Below are 19,268 nucleotides of genomic sequence, written 5' to 3' on the forward strand. Positions count from 1 at the left end.
CATACCCTTGACGACAGGTGAAATGATGTGTAAGAAGATCAAGTCGGTACAATGTTAGCCTGCAAATTTGATGATTTTCAGGTCTTTTGAAGTCAGTTGTCTTAAGTCTGGAATACAATGCAGCAGTTCCATCACCCTTCTTCTGTTGAGAATCAAGTTGTCATCCTTGTCAAGGATTCTCTCCAGCTTCAGGGAGCGTTCACTCTGATTTTGTGTTCTCCTGACGGATGACCTAGAACTGTATGATAGCACAAAATTGGACTTAACCAAGCTTTGATCCAATGAACTGTTAGTAGTTCTGTCTCTAGTTCGGGTTGAAGGTTAGTTGCTAATTGGAGTCTTTCGTCTTTCTACATAAACTTCACCAACATTGGTGATTTTTGGTAAGGTTGTAAAGACTGTCATGCGTTTATGATCTTAAACGTTTTCTGCGAGACCAGATGAACCTATAGATTTTTCCATTATTGAACTCAATGGAAGATTTGAAGGTCTTAAATTTGAGTTGTTTAATGCTTTCTTTCTTTTCTCCGAGAGAGTGTAAAAATGCAGAGACTGACTCTCTTGATGGTGATTAGTAGAGTGGTCATCCCTTTGCTTAAGAGCAGAAGTCCCCGTAGTCACTTCCTCTGTCTTTGGCTCAAAGTCTTGATCCTAGAGGGCCAATCAAGATGGCCGCTTTCTAGTGAGCTCCCGCACGGCCCATGATTAATCCTGCCCAATCCTCCTGATTCCGGACCATCTGCGCTCTGACAAACTAATATTTCTGCTCACCAGACACTACTCTGCTGCAGCCCGAAAATTAGAGCAAAAACGGGAAAGCTACGACCCACAACGCCGCCCCTCAAACCAGCGCCCCGGAAAAAGCCAGCAGGCCCACCACGGGCCGGGACGCGGGGTGACAGCCTGTGCGTGAGCTGATTATAAACGAGCGGAGATTAACTGCTCCCTTCACATCGACTAAAGAATAGGTCACACGGGCCGCGGTTTGGAGCGCGCCACCCCACACGTCAGCAATTTCATCGCAGCACTCGCGGCAGGACCCCAGGAGGGGAATGTGAGACGCGGTCTAGGCTGTGCTCCCTGGGCAGGCTGAGCCGCTGTCTACTCGCCTCCGCGTAGGGAATGTTGGGCGGGGTGTGAGTCCACGTTGCCCTTGCCGCTCCCTCTCCGCCCTCGCGCCAGGCCAGTGGCGCGGTGCGAGAGTTCCAGAGCGGGAGCGCCGGCACAGAAACTACGAGCGGCAGCCCCTCCTCCGTCGCCCGAGTGAGAACGATCCCCGCGGGACCAGCTGCACATACAGAGGACCTGCGGCATGCATCTGGCCGCGGACACCACATTCAGGTACGGAGCATGCAGGGGGGGGGGTGCTGAGCTAAATAATTAAGACCCTGCCCGAAATCCCCCCCCCTGCACGCTCAGGTCGCCTCCACTCCTATACAGCTAACCCCGCTGGGCTGGCGTGCACCCCTCCAGCCCACATAACGTGACCCAAAGTACAGCACACCGAAACCTCCCATACCCAACAAGGGGAAATAACTGCCATTCCCCTGCAACACCCTGAGGAAGAAACTGCAATCAATTCTCACCGGGTAGGCAATAAAGCCCCCCATTTACCCAATATTGGACCACCTGAGACCCTTCTTTATTCCTTTCTAAGAGAAACCAGCATCTGGGATTTGAACTAAGCACTACGCCAGTGCTCAACAGACCCATCAAAACACTCTACCAATACCAAAACCGACACGCCCCCTCCAGCCCTCGTAACGTGACCTAAAGTGCAGCACGTAAAACCTCCTACCCCCGAAAGAGCAACAAGGGGAAATAACTGCCACACCCCCGCAGGACTTTGAGGGAGAGACAGTAAGTATAATCTCACCAAGTGGGCAGCAAAGCCCCCCATTTACCCATTACTGGATCACCTGACACCCTTCTCTGCTTTCCTTTAAATTTAAAAATCAGCACCTGAGAATTGAACTAAGCACGGCACCCGTGCCCTACAGCCCCTTCCAAACACTCTGCTACTATTAACCCCAGCCACAAAACGCATACCGTACCTCATTGAAAGGGGACAACCTACGCTTTGAAGCCACACACAAGTGTCAAGACCAATAGGAAGCAAGCCCTAACAGTGCAGGTTCAATGGGGAAGACGGATAAGTCACAGAAAAAATGGAACTTTGAAACCGGAACAGTCCCTAAAACCCCTAGAATACAAGAGCCCGAGACCCCGGGTATCAGCGGATTCCAAATGGAGGAAGGAACCTCCTCCACAGACATCAAAGGACTCCTACTAGACTTGAAGGCGGCAATAGGGAGTCTAAACACCAAAATGGATGGCCTAGCATCGAAAGTAGACCTCCTCCAACACCAAATGGACACACATACCGAGCGTCTCAATGACGTCGAACAACGTGTCTAATTTAGACGGTGGGGCAGCAACCTTGGGGAGAAGAGTCACCCAGCTTGAATCCCAAATGAAAGCAACCACCGCCAGATGCGAAGATTTAGAAGGCCGCTCCCGTAGGAATAATATCAGGATTATTGGGGTGAGGGAACACCAATCCGGAGGAAAGATGGAAGACTTTGTTGAATCATTATGCACCACCCTCTTCAGTCGTGAAGCCCTCTTTAACCTGTTTGTCGTAGAACGAGCGCATAGGATCCCCTCGTCCAGACCCGTCCCAGGGGGTTCTGCCAGGCCCATAATTGCCAAACTGCTAAATTATAAAGACTGTGACACCATCCTCCGATTGGCCAGGGAGAAAGGAGAGATTCACCATGATGGAGACCGAATCCACTTTTATCCAGATTTCTCCCCATCAGTCCAATCCCAAAGAAGATCATTCACTTCCACCAGGCAGAGACTCAAAGATAACCAAATCACGTACTCAATGCTGTTCCTGGCACACCTCAGAATCCAACATGAGGGGGAAGGTCAATTTTTTCCAGATACCAGAAGAAGCAAACAACTTCCTAGACCAAGCAGGGTGTTCTGGGCCAAATGCCACCCAGGCACGGGCACAAAGAGAAAGAAATAACAGAAATCCACCATAACCAAACACCAAGTCAGAGGCAACAATAATGAGACTCTAAAAAATCCATCAGCTGCACTGGAGAAACGACACAGGAGTTAAGCACTCCAAGGCCGTGCAACTCGGGAAGCCCCTAGGGTCCCTTGCACAGCAAAGTTAATACAGTTTATCAACAAGGAGAAGAAAAAAAACGGCGAGGGGGGACCTGCACCATTGCAGAACACCTCCCCACCAATGGAGCAGACAAGCAGAACACCGCTGATGTCTCCATGTTGTTTACGAGGGAGGGATCCATGTGGGCCAGTTGGGAGTTGCCCGCACGAGGGAGGGATAACAGTTCTGAGAAATCGCCACTTGCAGCCCACTTGTCCTCAACCACGGCTCGACTTCGGGCCCCGATCCCCGCCAACCAGGAAACCAACAGCACCCCACAAACCAGGAGGATTCCACTGCTCTTTCCAACTCACCGTACAACCACACCATCAACTACCACCCACCCAACAGTACTGTTTAGAATAGCCACCTGGAACATCCGAGGAGGCAACCAGCCGGCAAAGACCAGAAAGGTCCTACAATGTCTTAGGAGACACAAGATTGACATAGTCATGCTGCAGGAGACCCATCTCCTCCCCGACTCGGAACACCAATGGGCCAAATCATGGGGCTGCCACAGGTACTTCTCATCATACTCTTTGTACGCGAGAGGGGTAGCCATCCTGATCAACAGGAAAACAGGCTTCAGCCTAATTGAATCCAAGAAGGATTCAGATGATGGAAAGACAGTATTGGTGAGAGGGATCCTGGCAGGAACCGAGATAACCTATGCCCCCAACATAGACAGCGCAAATAACTTCAATTGGGTCATGTCACACCTGGGAATGAAACAACCCTGGCACAATCATATGGGGAGCTGACCTCAACACAACACTAAACCCCCAAATGGACAGGACACATGCCACATCAGCCCACCCCTCCAAAGCTAGCTTACAAGTTAAAGAAATCTGCCAGGCATTCAACCTGATCGACGCCTGGAGACAAGCCAACCATGACGCGAGAGACTTCATGTTCCACTCCGCTGTTCATAACACCGACTCGCGCATCGACTACCTGATGGTATCGGCATTAAGTCCTTTCCAATGGGGATCCAGCCACATCCTCCCCAGAACTCTCTCCGACCACTCAATGGTAACTCTGGAATGCACCCTACCCAATACCAAGCCAGCCACTCTTCACTGGAGATTTAAACCAGGGGCACTATCAGATACAATATTCGCAAAAGAACTCCAGCAAGAAATCACAACCTTCTTAGAGGTAAACCAAAACTCAGTTGATTCCGCTGGCACACTGTGGGAGACATTGAAATGCTACGTGCGAGGCATATGTATGGCGAAAGAGAACGGTATGTTGAGGCTGATTAGGCGTGAATTAGCGAGCAGCAAAAAAAGGCTAAAGGGGCTTAAACTCCAAAACACCACAACCAACGAACCACAACATCAAGGTGAAATAAAAGCAGAGTTACAAAAATTCAGTGAAACAGCCAACCGTGAACTAAAGTGTCTAAGCCGTAAGCATCAAATCCGAAAATATGAAGGCCAGAAGCTTGGGGCCCTACTAGCACGCCTGATAGCGCTTGATAGAGTGCCCACTAGAATAGAACACATCCGAGATTCACAGGGAACCCTTGTGTATACTGAGGAAAACATTGTGAAAGAGTTCCACACATTTTATCAGACTCTATACAGCTCAAAGCACAACCCACACCCTGAGGCACTACAGAACTACTTAAACGACACAGAACTCTATTGGGTGATCAGCGAACTTGGAGAACCACTAAACGCGCCCTTATCGATAGAAGAAATTTCCTCAGCCATAAAAGACCTTTCAAATACCAAAGCCCCAGGCCCAGATGGTTTTACAAGTGAATTCTAAAAAGCATACGCAACTGCTATAGCCCCGCTCCTGCTACAGGTATATGAGGAAGCCCTAGATCACGGTACACTCCCACCAACAATGCGCAAAGCCAACGTCATCCTATTGCATAAAAAAGGTAAACACCCAGAAGACTGCGCCTCCTATAGGCCAATTTCCCTAATTAATTTAGACAATAAAATACTGGCCAAAATTTGGACAAAACGACTACGCCCCCTCATGCCTGCACTGGTGCTGGGCGACCAGGTGGGATTCATCCCCGGTCGCAGCACAACGTACAGCATAAGAAGGATGTTCGGCTTAATAGAGGCACTAGACCCATCGCAACAAGCAATAGCAGTCCTTCTCGATGCCGAAAAAGCGTTTGATTCTGTCGAATGGCCATTTATGTTTGCAGTTCTGTCACAAATGGGACTTGGCAACTTTTTAATTAAACTAATCTCACTATTATATACTGATCCCCGCTCCTTCATTACCCTGGGCAACACAAAGTCAGCCAGCATAAAGCTAGAACGCGGCACCAGACAAGGCTGCCCCCCTATCAGCACTTATTTTCGCTTTAATAATGGAGCCCTAGCCTCACAACTGCGCGCCCAACAACTACACAGAGGCCTAACCTTTGGACCCCACAAACTAGTGGTCTCATTGTACGCAGACGACGTGGTTCTGTTTGTGCAAGACCCCGAAGTCAATCTGAACCCAATCATGCGTGAAGTGATCAAATTCAGGCCTCAAAACTAACCACTCCAAATCAGTGATTTTCCCCTTAACTCAACAAACCACTAAATTTGTAGACGACCACGGGTTCAAATGGGAAGACTCCCGAGTTCGGTACCTAGGCATATATATGTCTCTTAATTACAAAGTTATCTATAACGACAACTATGAACCGACACTGAGAACACTGCAAGAACGAATACAGAGATGGAAGTCACTTCAACTAACACTTTGGGGCAGAGCTTCCCTAATTAAAATGACGATTCTTCCCAAGCTTCTCTACCTATTCACGAATATACCACTACTTTTCCACAAACTTTCTTTAAGAAAATTAAGAGCCTTATCCTAGACCTACTGTGAGCAGGAAAACCGGCAAGAGTAGCCTACACGACCCTAACATTACCAACATCCCAAGGCGGTCTTGCACTCCCCGACGTGGAGAGATACTTTTGGGCAGCCCAGGTGCAATTCTTGAGCCATTGGTACACTACGGACTTCATCCGCCCCCACGTACAGATTGAAAGAGCCATAGCCTCACCCAACTTACTAAGGGCAGTCGTTATCAGTCATTTGCCAGTGCCCCAAAATACAATGAATACCGTCCTCTCAACCTAGGCAATCTGGAAAAAACTAGCAAGAAAATATAAAGTACAAGTCTGATTCTACCCCCTGCTTCCGGTTAAATAGATCCCAGGCGTCCCCGTGACAGCCGAGAAGAGGTTCCACCAGTGGCTCCGTAAAGTCAATGTCCAGTCACTTGGCGATCTATTCCCCGAAGGCATGTTTTTAACCCCCCAGTTGGCCAAAGAGAGAGGTGGCGACTCGTCACTTGACTTATTCATGTACTTCAGGCTACGGTACACCCTGCAGTCAATGTTCCCATCATTTCCCAAACAACCAGATACATGGACCCTCTTGAATAACACGATCCTTGCGCAAGGCGAAGGGAGGTTAACTTCGCTAATATATAAATCCCTACTGACACACACAGTAACCATGGACGCCCAAACGAAAGAACGCTGGGAAAGAGCCACCCAAACAAGGATACCAGAGGAGGACTGGGTATACATCCTGAGGCAAACACAAAAAGTGCCAATAAATACACGCTACAAACAAATTCAATTCAACTTTATACACCAAACCTACTTCACCCGGCCAAAAAGCACAGGCAACACAAGACTCCTCAGCACAATCTGAGCGATGCGCCGCCAGTCAGCCGACTTTTTTCACCTAGCCTGGAGCTGCCCTGTAATCTCCCAATTCTGGACCCAAGTGCTACAAACAGTGGAAGCGATAATAGGCGAGAAGCTGGCACCACTCCCCCTGGTGGCCCTCCTCAGCCTAACCAAATACATACATCCCACAATAAGGAAACTAACGGCCCTTCTCCTAGTATTAGCGCGCAGAAGAATAGCCAGGTCATGGGGCCGAGGCCCAACCCCATCCATAGAGGCATGGAAAAAAAGATATCCTATACTGTCAAGATATAGCCACTAAATACCTGCAGACACTCCCATTAGATGCACGCCCACCAGACATATGGGGACCATATGTCACGTACTTACTTACAGCAACAACTGACTCAGGAGAGCAAACTGATTGAAATACCGGGAAAAAACGGAAATCATCCCACAATATCACTGTCTATGAACTATCTCCAAAAGGGGAACCACCGACCATTGCAAAAGAGGGCTTAATAGTGTCGCAAGGGAAGGTTGGAGGGAGATTCGGGGCGGGCTCAGTGGCAAAAGGGGTAGTGTTGCACCCAACAGGTGCATGATTGTTTGTTGTTATGCATAAAACCAAAAATAAAGTTTTAAAAAAAAGTATGTCGATAAGTCCATCAGAACTGAGTGTCAGACTAATGTCCTTCTCTTTTGGCGGGGGATCCTCCAACTCTGCCTCTTCTATAAGAGCCAGCGATAAAGGTGGTACACGAGGAGGATGAGGATCTACTGGTACATGCTTCCTAGGTGCTGGTTTCGGGGATCCTTGCAGCTTTTTTGTGACTGGACAGTTTTGGCCTTGGACCGTATTGAATCTGTAGAGATGGTTGTCTGAGTCACCGTCTGATCTCTCCCAAAGTACTTTTTTTTTTTTCCCTCTGAGAAAAATGGGGAATGCTGGATTTATTGTTTACTGCGGACATAAAGCCTCATTCTGGATTTCATCTGCTTCATGTTCTAATAATACCCAGAATCTGTGCTTCGTTTTAGGAGGGTCAGAGGAAACCCCCATTGCTGAGGAGTTTAAATGTTTCTCATTGGTGGTATCCTCTGTTAAGTCAGCTTGTTGCCAAGTGGCTTGTACATGCATTAATGGATGCATAGCATTTTTCGAGTATGGATCATTCTGAGGCTGTGATTGATCATTGGATTGATTTCTCAACTCATTTGCCATGATATATACTTCCATAAACATTAGTTTCGTATGCATCATTTCCATTAATGTAGTATGGTCCTTTAGTGTTTCATTTATGGATTCCTAAAGCTTTGTGAAAGGTGCCCACGCTATAGTTAGTGTTGACATCATTGTTAGCAGGACAGGTTTGTTTTTTCTTGTCCAAGAGTGAGTTTGCTCTGTGCGATTACCATTTTCTGCTATATTTACGTTTGAGAAGTCCATGCCACAGGTTAACAGGGAGGTCTTGTTTTCATGAACCTGCTGGAAAGTCTATTGGTCCTGATCTGTTTTAACGTACATCCGTTGAGTCAATGTACTCTGTTGCTCATCAGCAGCGTCTATGCGAGTATGGACATGGAAAAAGCTGTCAGGAAAACATAGAAGCCTTTGTGGACAGGCTCTGTGGAAAGTTCTGCGCTTTGCTTCGCCAAGTGTTAAAATATGTTTTCAGGCTTTGTGGAAAGTTCTGCGCTTTGCTTCGCCAAGTGTTAAAATATGTTTTCTACATTAAGTGAAGCTCAACTCTCATGATTATTCCTGTCCTGCTGAGTTATAGATCAGTAAACTTTTGTGCATTGCTTCCAGGATGAGGTGTTCCACACTTGAACCCTCTGCTGTGAATAAACTGTGTGGCAGGGTGTGAACGAAGGGCTTTGTTTGCTGGTCTAGCACCCAGTCACATTGCCTCTACCTATATGTAGAGAGTAACGTGGAGGAAGAAGATGGTAACGGTATAATAACTAGCGCATTTTCAAAGATATTGCATGACACCAGAGTAATAGGGCAGCCCCTTTTGTTCAAACAAAGCAGGGCATTCCAATCTCTTGCCTGGTTCTGTTCTTCCAGTGAGTGAGAGACTACTTGCATCTATGGTGCTTCATGGAGGTCCTAACTGAGCATGCCACGAAGTGTAAGACCCTTCTGCACTTTCCTTGGGGGGAGTCTCTGTGAAGCATTTTGTGTGTCTGGGGGGAAAAGATGCTTTGGCCCATGGTACCACTGCAGAGGGGAACATTAACTGGAATGCACTTTACCGGGCTCTGAAAATGTTACTACAGTAGGGAAAGCACTATGTCCTGCAAGAAGGCGAGTGGAAGGAGTTGAAAACAAATCAAGCTGTGTGTGCTGGTGTGTTGCTCATTGCAGGTTGGAAGAACACAGCGTGCTAGTCGGCATCTAGATATTTTGGTTAATGTGAGTGTATGTTATCAAAAGGTTCCTGCCTTTATGATCCTAATCCGTTACACTGGATAATGTGTGTCCTTCCTCCTTTTAGCCAGCAAGAAGTATGGACAAATGATCCTCTGAGGTTAATACTACCCAGATTAATCTGTGGTGTTTTGTTAATTGTCTAGTTTGCAAATTGCGCCCTAAAAAGTCACAAGAATGAATTGTCTATATATGTAAGAGTGAAAATGTTTGTTTGTGGCAGGATTTCTGGCAAAGTGTTGTTCTTTATAAAATTCCACACCGTTTCACCAATCTGCTCCAAATCTTGCATAGTTACCTGTTAAACTCCTCCGGACATTACTAGCCACATGACGTTTGGACACCCCACCCCTTTCTCTGAATTTCAGCACCTTCACACAGCCTGAAATCGGCGAAACATTTATTTATTGTTAATTTGTATAGCGCCTCTATACAAAATCAGGGTTCCATGTGATATAATCGTGGCAAAAATTGCTGTGGTAACAAAATATCGCTGCAAAAATGCTGCCGTTTTTGCGCCGCAGTTCATGTAAAACATTCGGGGGACACCCCCGCAACCCCTGGACCCATTATACCATTTAAAGCGAGCGGGGGGCACCCCCGCTTCCCTTAAATGGTATAATGGGGCACACTTTTACCGGGTCAAACGGCGGCATTATTGCCGCGATATTTTTTTACCGCAACATTTTTGCCACGGTTATATTACCTGATACCAAAATCAGTGTTTCAAAACGCTTCAAGGCAACGGAAAATGCAATAAGAAACATTGTAACTGGCCTTGAGCCATTCCGAATGTGCAAGTGCTGCAAGTGTTATAATGGTACAGAAACGGAACAGCACACTACTAGGGGAAGGAGCGGAAAGATAGTTACAAGAGGGTAGTGAAGTGAGTAAGAGTGCACACATGCAGTACAGATGGCGGGTGCAAAGATGTAGGCACACCTAGATTCGAGCATCCAAGAAGCAAACACATGCAGTACAGATGGAGGGTGCAAAGATGTAGGCACACCTAGATTTGAATATCCCATAGAGCACACATATGCAGTACACATGGAGGGTGTAAAGATGTAGGCACACCTAGATTCGATCTGAAAGAGCACATATATGCAGTACAGATGGAGGGTGCAAAGATGTAGGCACACCTAGATTTGAATGATCAAGAAGCAAACCTATGCAGTACAGATAGAGGGTCCAAAGAAGTAGACACAACGCGATTTGAATATCTGAAAGAGCATATATATGCAATACAGACGGAGGGTGCAAAGCTGTAGGCAATGTGGTTGTAGAAGGACTGGTCCCGACATGAGGAACAAAACTCTTGTTCCAGGCCCTAGATCAAATTCAGGATATGCTTCCAGGCACAGTTATGGAGTACAGCTCAATCGATAGAGTGGTGGATGCCGGGCGAAGCCGCCAACTATCCAACAGAATTATTCAACTCTCTCGCCCCTCCTGGGAATGTCACCACATCACCTACGACTGAAAGTTGCATCACCCATCATGCTGCATCACAATCTCGACCCACCTAGACTGTGTATTGGGCACAAGGCTATGCGTTAGAAAATTGCTGCCCAGTGTAATTGAAGCAACAGTGATCACCGGGAAGGGAAACACATTTTTGTTTATAAATAAGCCTTGAGAATGAACATGTACTTTAGTAAAATTGAACTTTAGGTCCATAGTTGCTGGCACCGTCAGGAAATTGTCACCTATCATGATGCTCAGAAATCTCCATCATGTTCTCGCGTACAGTTTCAGAATTACTTTTTAAGAAGAACAATACAGTGTTTTGTGTAGTCTTTATGAGAAAACATTTTTAATATGAGAAGTAATCGAAAAATGTAGTGAATCTTTCTTTTCGCCTTTCTTATGGAGCCTTACAGAAAAGTAAAGCTACCTTAAGGTATTTCTAACAAATAGTACGTATAAGAAAATAGAATCCAGGCAATGCCGGGTATATCAGCTAGTTAAAACATAATAATTCATAGGGTAACGTTTTACAAGGTTCATACACCCATTCCATACGATTTGTTAATGGTAGGACTTAATAAAAGCTTTCAATTTATGTGTGAAAATTATAACCGGTGAGGTAGTTTGTACTCTTGTGTGGGTGGTTGTGTCAAAGAATGTGCCTTCCAAGTGTAAAACCGAACAACATTTTATTTTATTTATTTACATTTGTCAAGTGCCCAAGCCCGAGGGCATCAAGGCCCTGTTTCATACATGTTACATTCATCTTAACAGAAAAAGATAGTCAGCTAGGAGAGAACAGAAAAAAAAGAAGGAACACACACAGTAAATGGGGAGGTACCGGGTTCAGTTTTTAGATTCTGAAAACGGCTTTTATCAGGGCTGGTCTAACCTCAAATTCTGCTTTCAGATTTAGTGGGTAGGTCATGGGAGTAAACAGTCATACGATTGGTCTTTCTACCGACTTTCCTGTCAGTCAGCTTAATTACTGTTACCTGCTGTGATGCTTTGAGATCCTCAATGACCACTAAATAATGACAGGAGAACCTCTCCCTAACCCAAGTATCGGAGGTAGAAACTAATTACATGCAACAAATGATAATCTACGGAAATGATAATTAAAGAGAAAAAAATATATATGTGCCTGAAAATATTGGGCATCTATAATCACTCAGACAATAATTGCTATACACCAGGTAGCGTTTGAACAGCAGGCTTGTTTAATAAATGGTTGTTAAAAACGGCATTTGAAGTGGTTGTGTCATTCAACAGTTGCATCACAGCTCAACATACAATTTTTGGAGCATTGAAGCATGTATTGAAATCACCAGTGTGCATCTGGCGTTACCACCACCATACATGTTTAAAATATGTACATTGAAGAAGTAGCTGCCTTGAGTAAAACAATAAGGCTTGCTTAAACTATAACCTCACTGAAGACCAACTAGTTTCGGCGTATTGCCCCAGAATCTGGCCACCTTCGTCAGGGTCAATCTTTTCTTTGCACAGTCTCCTCATAGCAGAAAACTTAAATGCACAGACAACACAGTGGTGTGTTCTCAAGCCATGCACGACACCCATTTGGGAAAAGACTTGAAAGTCAGCATGTGAGCGTATACCCTCTGAATCGGTAAAGTAGCTTAGAATCGGTAACGATTGCAAGCAAGGAAAATGCCACCGCAATAGATTCCTCCATGACCACCTACATTATAGTGGAAAAACCAAAAAAGGTTACATACTGCATGCTTTGAACATTTTGGGCCTCTTCCAGTTCACACAGTGCCGTCTAATGATGTTACATGCAAGGTATTTATCTAGAAGTTTCACTATTCACAGCTTTGCTCTAACTTGAATGTGTATTTCTTTCTATAGCTACGAGAGAGTGGATGAGATAATCTGGGTGAAGACTAATCAATTGCAGCGGATTATCAGAACTGGCCGAACTGGACACTGGCTGAATCATGGGAAAGAGCACTGCTTGGTAACTGTTTCACAGTAATTCTGAGTGTCCTCCTTTTCTCTTCATTGAGGGTACTGTTACACATGCATGATTGCATAAATATGATCCACACTTGTATGCTGCTTATCTTCATCATCTCCCTGAAACCTACAGTTCTGTCATCCTGCTTTCCCCTCCTTTCCAAGTGGTAGGGAACCCTCTGTAATAATTTGATGTCCCATAAATAGGGGGTCGCCAACTACTACACCATGATCCTGTTTTTTTTTTTTTCTTCCAACAGTTCAGTTATTTGTGGTGGAAAGACCCATTTTGCTACTTTTGTGAGCCCCCTGAACTTTTTTCTCTAATTTCTGACATTGCTGCACGTTTTTCTAAATTGAGTCCTAGCCAGAATAAGAAAAAGAGCAGGCACACCGCTGGCCTCCGCAGAGGCCCCGCCTGATGAAGAAAACAACAATATCTACACCTTTGGCAGAAAGGTGGCTTCCTCAGCTGTCTACCAAACTAGGATAAATTGACAAGGGGGGTCCTGAGAGTCTCTCTGCCAGACATTAGTCCTGGTTACGAGAGACTTACCCTTTAGCTCACTATCTTTCACAGAGAAGAAATATCCCAAACATATCAGTCTTTGTCCTGCCCTGGGGCAGTGCAGCACCGAAATGCTAGGCAATCCTCCTCTGAACAAGAGTGCCAACAGCATCCCCAGACAAGTGTTTCGGTCTGGTTGGACCTCATCAGTAGGGAGGAGACAACATTCACCTGGTCGGCATAAGAGAATGACCGGGAGCTCCCAAAATGGAACAATTTGTAGAGGCCTTGTGCAGAGAACTGTTCAGAGGGTCTGCACTGTCCTCACTGTTTGTGGTGGTGAGAGCCCACTGCATACCAGTAGCTCAACCGATTCCAGGGGCAGCCCCCCCCGCCCTATAGTCGCACGCCTCCTAAACTATAGGAACCAGGACACTATCCTTCGGCTGGCCAGAGAGAAGGGAGAGGTCCAGGATGATGGGGACAAAATTCAAATATATACAGAGGCTGTACAGGCATCAAGGCGATCATTTGTGGGGGTGAAGAGGCGTCTGAGAGACTGCACCATCATGTATTCCATGCTCTTTCCAGCGAAACTCTGGACCCAACGCGCAAGGACACAATTCCTCACCTCACAAGAGGCAGCAAGCTCCTTCCTTGACGAGATTGGTGGGCACCCTTCCCGAATAACCCAGACCCCCGGGGAGACGAACAAGGCCGGAGAGACCCAGGCTGATGCCGTCTGACACAAACAGTGGGGGGGAAATAACACAGCAAAAGCCAAGTGGAATGTTGACTCCTCAGTTATATAGTCTAAAATGCCTCGAGATATGCATACACTTCAGTTGGAAGGGGAGTCCGCGGTCTCGGCCGGGCACTAGTGCCCCAAGCTCTGCACTGTATAATGGATTTGGTTTAAAGGGGAGGGGGACGTCAACGGGCGGGTTGGGGGTTGCCCATGAGGGAGGAGGGTGGGCAAGGGACTGGGGAGCGAGGGGCAGAGTTCTAAGAGCAGTATGGGAGGGTTTTAGAGATAGATATGATTGTTGGGAGTCTGGTTCTCGTCAGTATACCCCACAGTTGTATCCTGTGGTACAGGCAGGACATGTTCATGTGAAGAATGAAGCAGATGGGAAGGCCTGAACCTCTCTGCTTCGGCACCCCAGGGACTAATGGGGGTTTAACGTGGCAACTTGGAACATAAGAGGGGGGGGAACAATCCCGCCAAGATTCGGAGGAACACACAATATCTTGAAAGACCCCACATTGATGGGGCTCTCCTCCAAGAAAGGCGCCAAATGGGGATGCAACAGGTATTTTTCTTTCTACTCCTCATATGCCAGAAGAGTGGCAATCCTGATGGGCAAGGGAGTGAACTTCTGTCTGATATCGGTGGCCAGGGACGATGCCGGGAGGTCGCTGCTGGTGCACGGGGTGCCCGAGAGATTGCAGGTGGCCCTAGTAAATTTATACAGCCACAACGTGAATAGCCCAAATACATTTGACTGGGTCATGATACAACTAGCAGGGTGTTGAACAGCCACAATTATGTGGGGGGGGGGGGAGATCTGAACACTGTACTAGACCCTTTGTGGGATAGATCAGGGGTGTGTCAGAGTGGCACAACCAGGGCAAGCTTACAGGTGCGAGAAATCTTCACGACATATAATCTTGTTGGTGCATGGAGATGATGACACCCAAAGATTCGAGACTACACTTTCCACTCCTGCGTTCATGGTTCCAGCTCTAGATTAGACTATCTGTTGGTATCTAGAGAGGTGGGGTTTCAGTGGGAGGAGTAGTCGCATTCTCCCGCGAACGCTGTCAGGTCACTCACCCGTACTTCTAGAATGCGGATTGGGAGCGGGTGAGATGGGAGGTCACTCTTGGCGGTTCAAGTCAGGTGCAACCCCAGATTTGTTATTTACCCAGGAACTGCAGGGAGAAATTCAGTTCTTTCTCCAGAATAATGAGGGTTCAGTCTCTAATGTAGGAGTAGTATGGGAAAGCCTCAAATGTTACATTAGATGGGTGTGCATGTCTAAAGAGAATGGAATTCTACGGCCCATCATGGGGGAACTCAAAGCTGGGGAAACCCAGATTAAGGCACTGGAGGGGGAATATGCAGAAAACCTGTCACCTTAGATTCTGGCCCAACTCTGTGAGGAACTGGATGGGTTCAAAGCAAATGCAAACCGGGAAGTCTGGTTTTTAGCCTGTGGGCATCGGGTGCGGCAATATGGTGGGGGACAGAAACCGGGAGCGCTGCTGGCACATCTGATAGCTGCTGACAGACGCCGGCCCCAAGTGGAACGTGTGATGAACCTCTGGGATGAGTTGTTTTACTCCGAAGAGGACATTGCAGAAGTGTTCCATGCCTTCTATCAAGACTTGTATAGTGCCAAAGGCCTTAGAGACCCGAAAGCCCTCCGTGGGTACCTGGAGGAGGCTGAGCTGTACTGGGTAGACGCACACCTCCGGGAGCCCCTCGATGTGCCTATTTCCTTAGATGAAATTCTGGCAGCGGTGAAAGAACTCCCGGGGTCCAAATCACCAGGACCAGACGGCTTAACGGGGGGAGTTCTACAAGGCCTTCGCCCCCATGCTAGCACCCCGCCGCTTCGAGTTTACGAGGAAGCAATTGTAAAAGGGACCATCCCCCCCGACGGTGCGTGAGGTAAATGTGATGTTACTTCTTAAAATGCAGAAACCTCCTGAAGATTGTGCCTCGTACAGGCCAATCTCCTTAATAAATGTTAATAAGATTTGCGCCAAGATCATTGCAAAGAGGCTACTCCGATTGATGCCCGGTCTGGTACTAGTGGATCAGGCAGGGTTTATCCCCGGATGGAACACCATGTTCGGGTTCTGCCATCTCTTCGAGATCATCGAAGAATTGGCTCCCTCGTCTCAGGCATGCGGTTCTCCTAGATACCAAAAAATCATTCAACTCTGTCGAAGTGCCCTATTTATTTGTAGTACTTCAAAAATGTGGTCTGAGCCCCCACTTCATCAAATTGGTATCCCTTCTGTATACTAATCCCTCGGCGCTGATAGTTGTAGGGCGAGTAGTCTTTGAGTCTTTGAGATGAGAAGAGAAACCCGGCAGGGATGCTCTCTGTCCTCGTTGTTCACCCTCGCCATGGAGCCACTCGCTCCGGGCCTGAGAGAACGTCAAATCGAGAAGGGGTTACTTTTGGGACCACACAAACGGATCATATCATTATTTCTGATGTTTGTTAATCTGCTTAGAATCACATGCTGTGCATAGGTCCGACATCCAGTGCTCACTGCGGAGTATTGCATTTTGTTTTTCGTAGTCGAAAAGGGGACGTCGACAAGGCGTGTCTGTAAAACTATCCCTATAGTGACGTGCGTTGTACCCATAATCCCTCACGCGTCGAGGTCCCTCAGATTGTTTTTTTTCCCTCCCAGCTTCTGGTCGCCTTACACGGAGCTCCTAAGCAAATACTTACTACGGACCGCGGTCCTTAATTTTACTTATTATATTGTTAAAGATCCCTTCCCTCGACGTTAGCTGTGAAGCTGTTCCTCCGCCGAGCAAGTTTTCGACGGAGGGGAAGAGACGGAGGAGATCCTTCGGCGCTGCCGAACACGTGGCCTGGCCTCGCCGGCCAACATACAGTAGGGAGAGTGGGGGTTCGAACTTTTATCTTCTCTTTGAGAATGTCTTTCTTTCTCCCCTATCTTTCCCTTGGGGTTATCACCAGTTATTATTGCCTCAGCTATGGAGAGGACACCTTTTAAGTTTTGCCCATGCTGTAGGGGCAAATACACTTGGAAGGACAAACACAAGCTCTGTAATCGTTGCTTGCCCCTCGATCATAAGGAGGACAGCTGTGCGGCCTGTAAGCTCTTGAAACCAAGAACTCTTAAAGAACGCAAAGTTAAGAGGTGGGCGGACTACGCTATGTCGAAGTCAGTTTCCTCACCCGCCGCCGCTGTTACAGAAAGTGACGAGGAGGGTGATAACTCGACGTCCGTTACGGAAGTCATTTACCCCCAGAAGGAGCGCTCGCGCTCCTCGACGTCCGTCCCCGGCCCCGACGGGCTCGGCTCACGCCCTGCTCATGGGGATGAACACCCCGGCGACAAGGACGCACACAGACCCCATAGGCCTAAGCACACAACCCATGGCTCTTCTTCGTCTAAGACGAAGGATCCATCAGCGCCGAAGGGGACACAAGGCACTCCGGCGTCTACCTCAGACCGTAAGGGTCTCAAGCCCCTCCCGCAAACGCAGTCGCGACCAGCGATTGGGCTTTCATCAAACACGGGCGCTACTCCAAAATCATCCGACGTAACTCTCCATAGAGCGGCCGTCGAGGAACAACGCGTAACGCAGGCAACGTCGACACCAGAGTCCTTTACTGACAACCTCGTTGTCGAGAGCCTGGCGAGAATTGTTTCCGAATACAAACGTAAGCGGACGACGAAACAAACGTCGAATACCGCACAAAAAGCTATGGAAATGCTGAAAAAGCACAAGAGTAGCCAGGAACTGCCCCCTTCATCTAAGGGCACTTCTGAACTACCGGAGGGCTTTTCAGAGGGCGACGGAAACCTTTCTTCGACGTTGTGGGAGCGTTCTAAGCGTTTTGAAGGTGAAAACACTGATTTCCGCCCTCTAGACTATTCAGGGGTCCCCCATGAGACCCTTGAAAGACTCCATTCTTGTATGGAGAAAATGGAAAGGTTTTTGGGAAACCAAAACCCACCCACACCCAAAAGACCAAGAGAATGGCCCCAGGATGACCCTAGGGTCAAGATTCCTAGGCTGTTTCCCCTTTCTACAGACATATATGACCTCACTGAAGAGGAGCAATACCTCCAGGAAGATGAGTGTTTGGGTGGAGAGGAAGAACATGAGGAAGAGGGGTTTGAAGAAGATCCTTACACTAGTGCAGGAGCTTTCGAAGAAGATACAGCTACCTCGCAGCCCTGGCAATCCCCCCCCATCAGTGCAGCCTTGGCAATCCCCATCAGTGCACTCAGACCCTGATGTCTTTCACCCTTCTCCTCCCAAGGATTCACCTATTGGAAACACCTCTCCCATAGATGACCAACCTTCACTTAATGCACTATTGCGCAAGGCAGCAGCGCATTTTGAAAAAGACACAGGAGAGACTCTTCCTGACATAACTTTGTAGAGAAAGTTATTAAAGAAAAAGCCCCTGTTAGTCAGTGTATTCCGCTCCTGGCTTCTATAAAGAGAAGAATAACTCCTTCCCTTTCCAATCCTGCCTTAGTCAGAGGGGTCAACCCTCGGATAGAAAAGCTCTTCAGCCCTTCGCCCTCTGACCCTTTGTACATCAGAGGCCATTCTATTCCGGACTCCCTCGTAGTTACTAATACAAGGAAAAGAGCAGGGGTACCACTATCCACTAGTGAGGCACCACCTGACAAAGAGGGCAAAAAGCTCTATGCACTTGGGAAGAGAATCACAACGTCCGCCGCCTTTTCAACTAGGATTGCAAATAACAATTCCCTACTAGCTAGCTACACAGATGCACAGTGGAGCAAGCTGCGCAGCGAAGCAGAGGACGCACCAGAACCCCTGCGTTCACGCCTGTTAGCTACAATCTCAGAGGGAACTCTTGTAAACCAGGGCATTGTAAAGAACTCCTTAGATGCCGCAGAGACGGCTGGCCGTTCCCTGGTTCAGGGAATACTTCTCAAACGCCATGTCTGGCTGCGCAATTCGGGATTTAAGCCGGAAACCCAGGCTTCCCTGATAAATAAGCCCATAGAACAAACACATCTGTTTGGGAAAGCAGTTGATGAGGCCCTAGAACATGCGAAGAAAGCGTTTGATACCATCAAAACTCTTGACCAAATTTCTAGGCCCCCTAACAGACACGGCTTTGGCAATAGACGCTCCTTTCGTGGCCAACGCCAGCAGCAAAACCAACAGCAATTTTACTGTGCTACCAACTGGCCCTCTAACCAGGGTAACAACACCCAGTTCAGTCAAAGAGGCCAACGCCGTGGCAGAGGAAG

General features: G+C 47.5%; 1 protein-coding gene across 2 annotated transcripts in view; it reads left to right on the plus strand.

Annotated features, from left to right (window-relative positions):
- Positions 1–19,268, plus strand: part of METTL3 (methyltransferase 3, N6-adenosine-methyltransferase complex catalytic subunit) — a 643,525-nt gene that overhangs the window by 452,225 nt on the left and 172,032 nt on the right. For both annotated transcript variants that reach the window (XM_069633887.1, XM_069633888.1), the window contains one exon: positions 12,632–12,740. In XM_069633887.1, coding sequence (XP_069489988.1) covers positions 12,632–12,740 — 109 coding nt within the window. The remainder of the gene's footprint in view (positions 1–12,631; positions 12,741–19,268) is intronic.

The sequence above is a fragment of the Ambystoma mexicanum genome, chromosome 13 (genome assembly GCF_040938575.1).
Source record: "Ambystoma mexicanum isolate Mex_15411 chromosome 13, UKY_AmexF1_1, whole genome shotgun sequence".
Lineage (NCBI taxonomy): Eukaryota > Metazoa > Chordata > Amphibia > Caudata > Ambystomatidae > Ambystoma > Ambystoma mexicanum.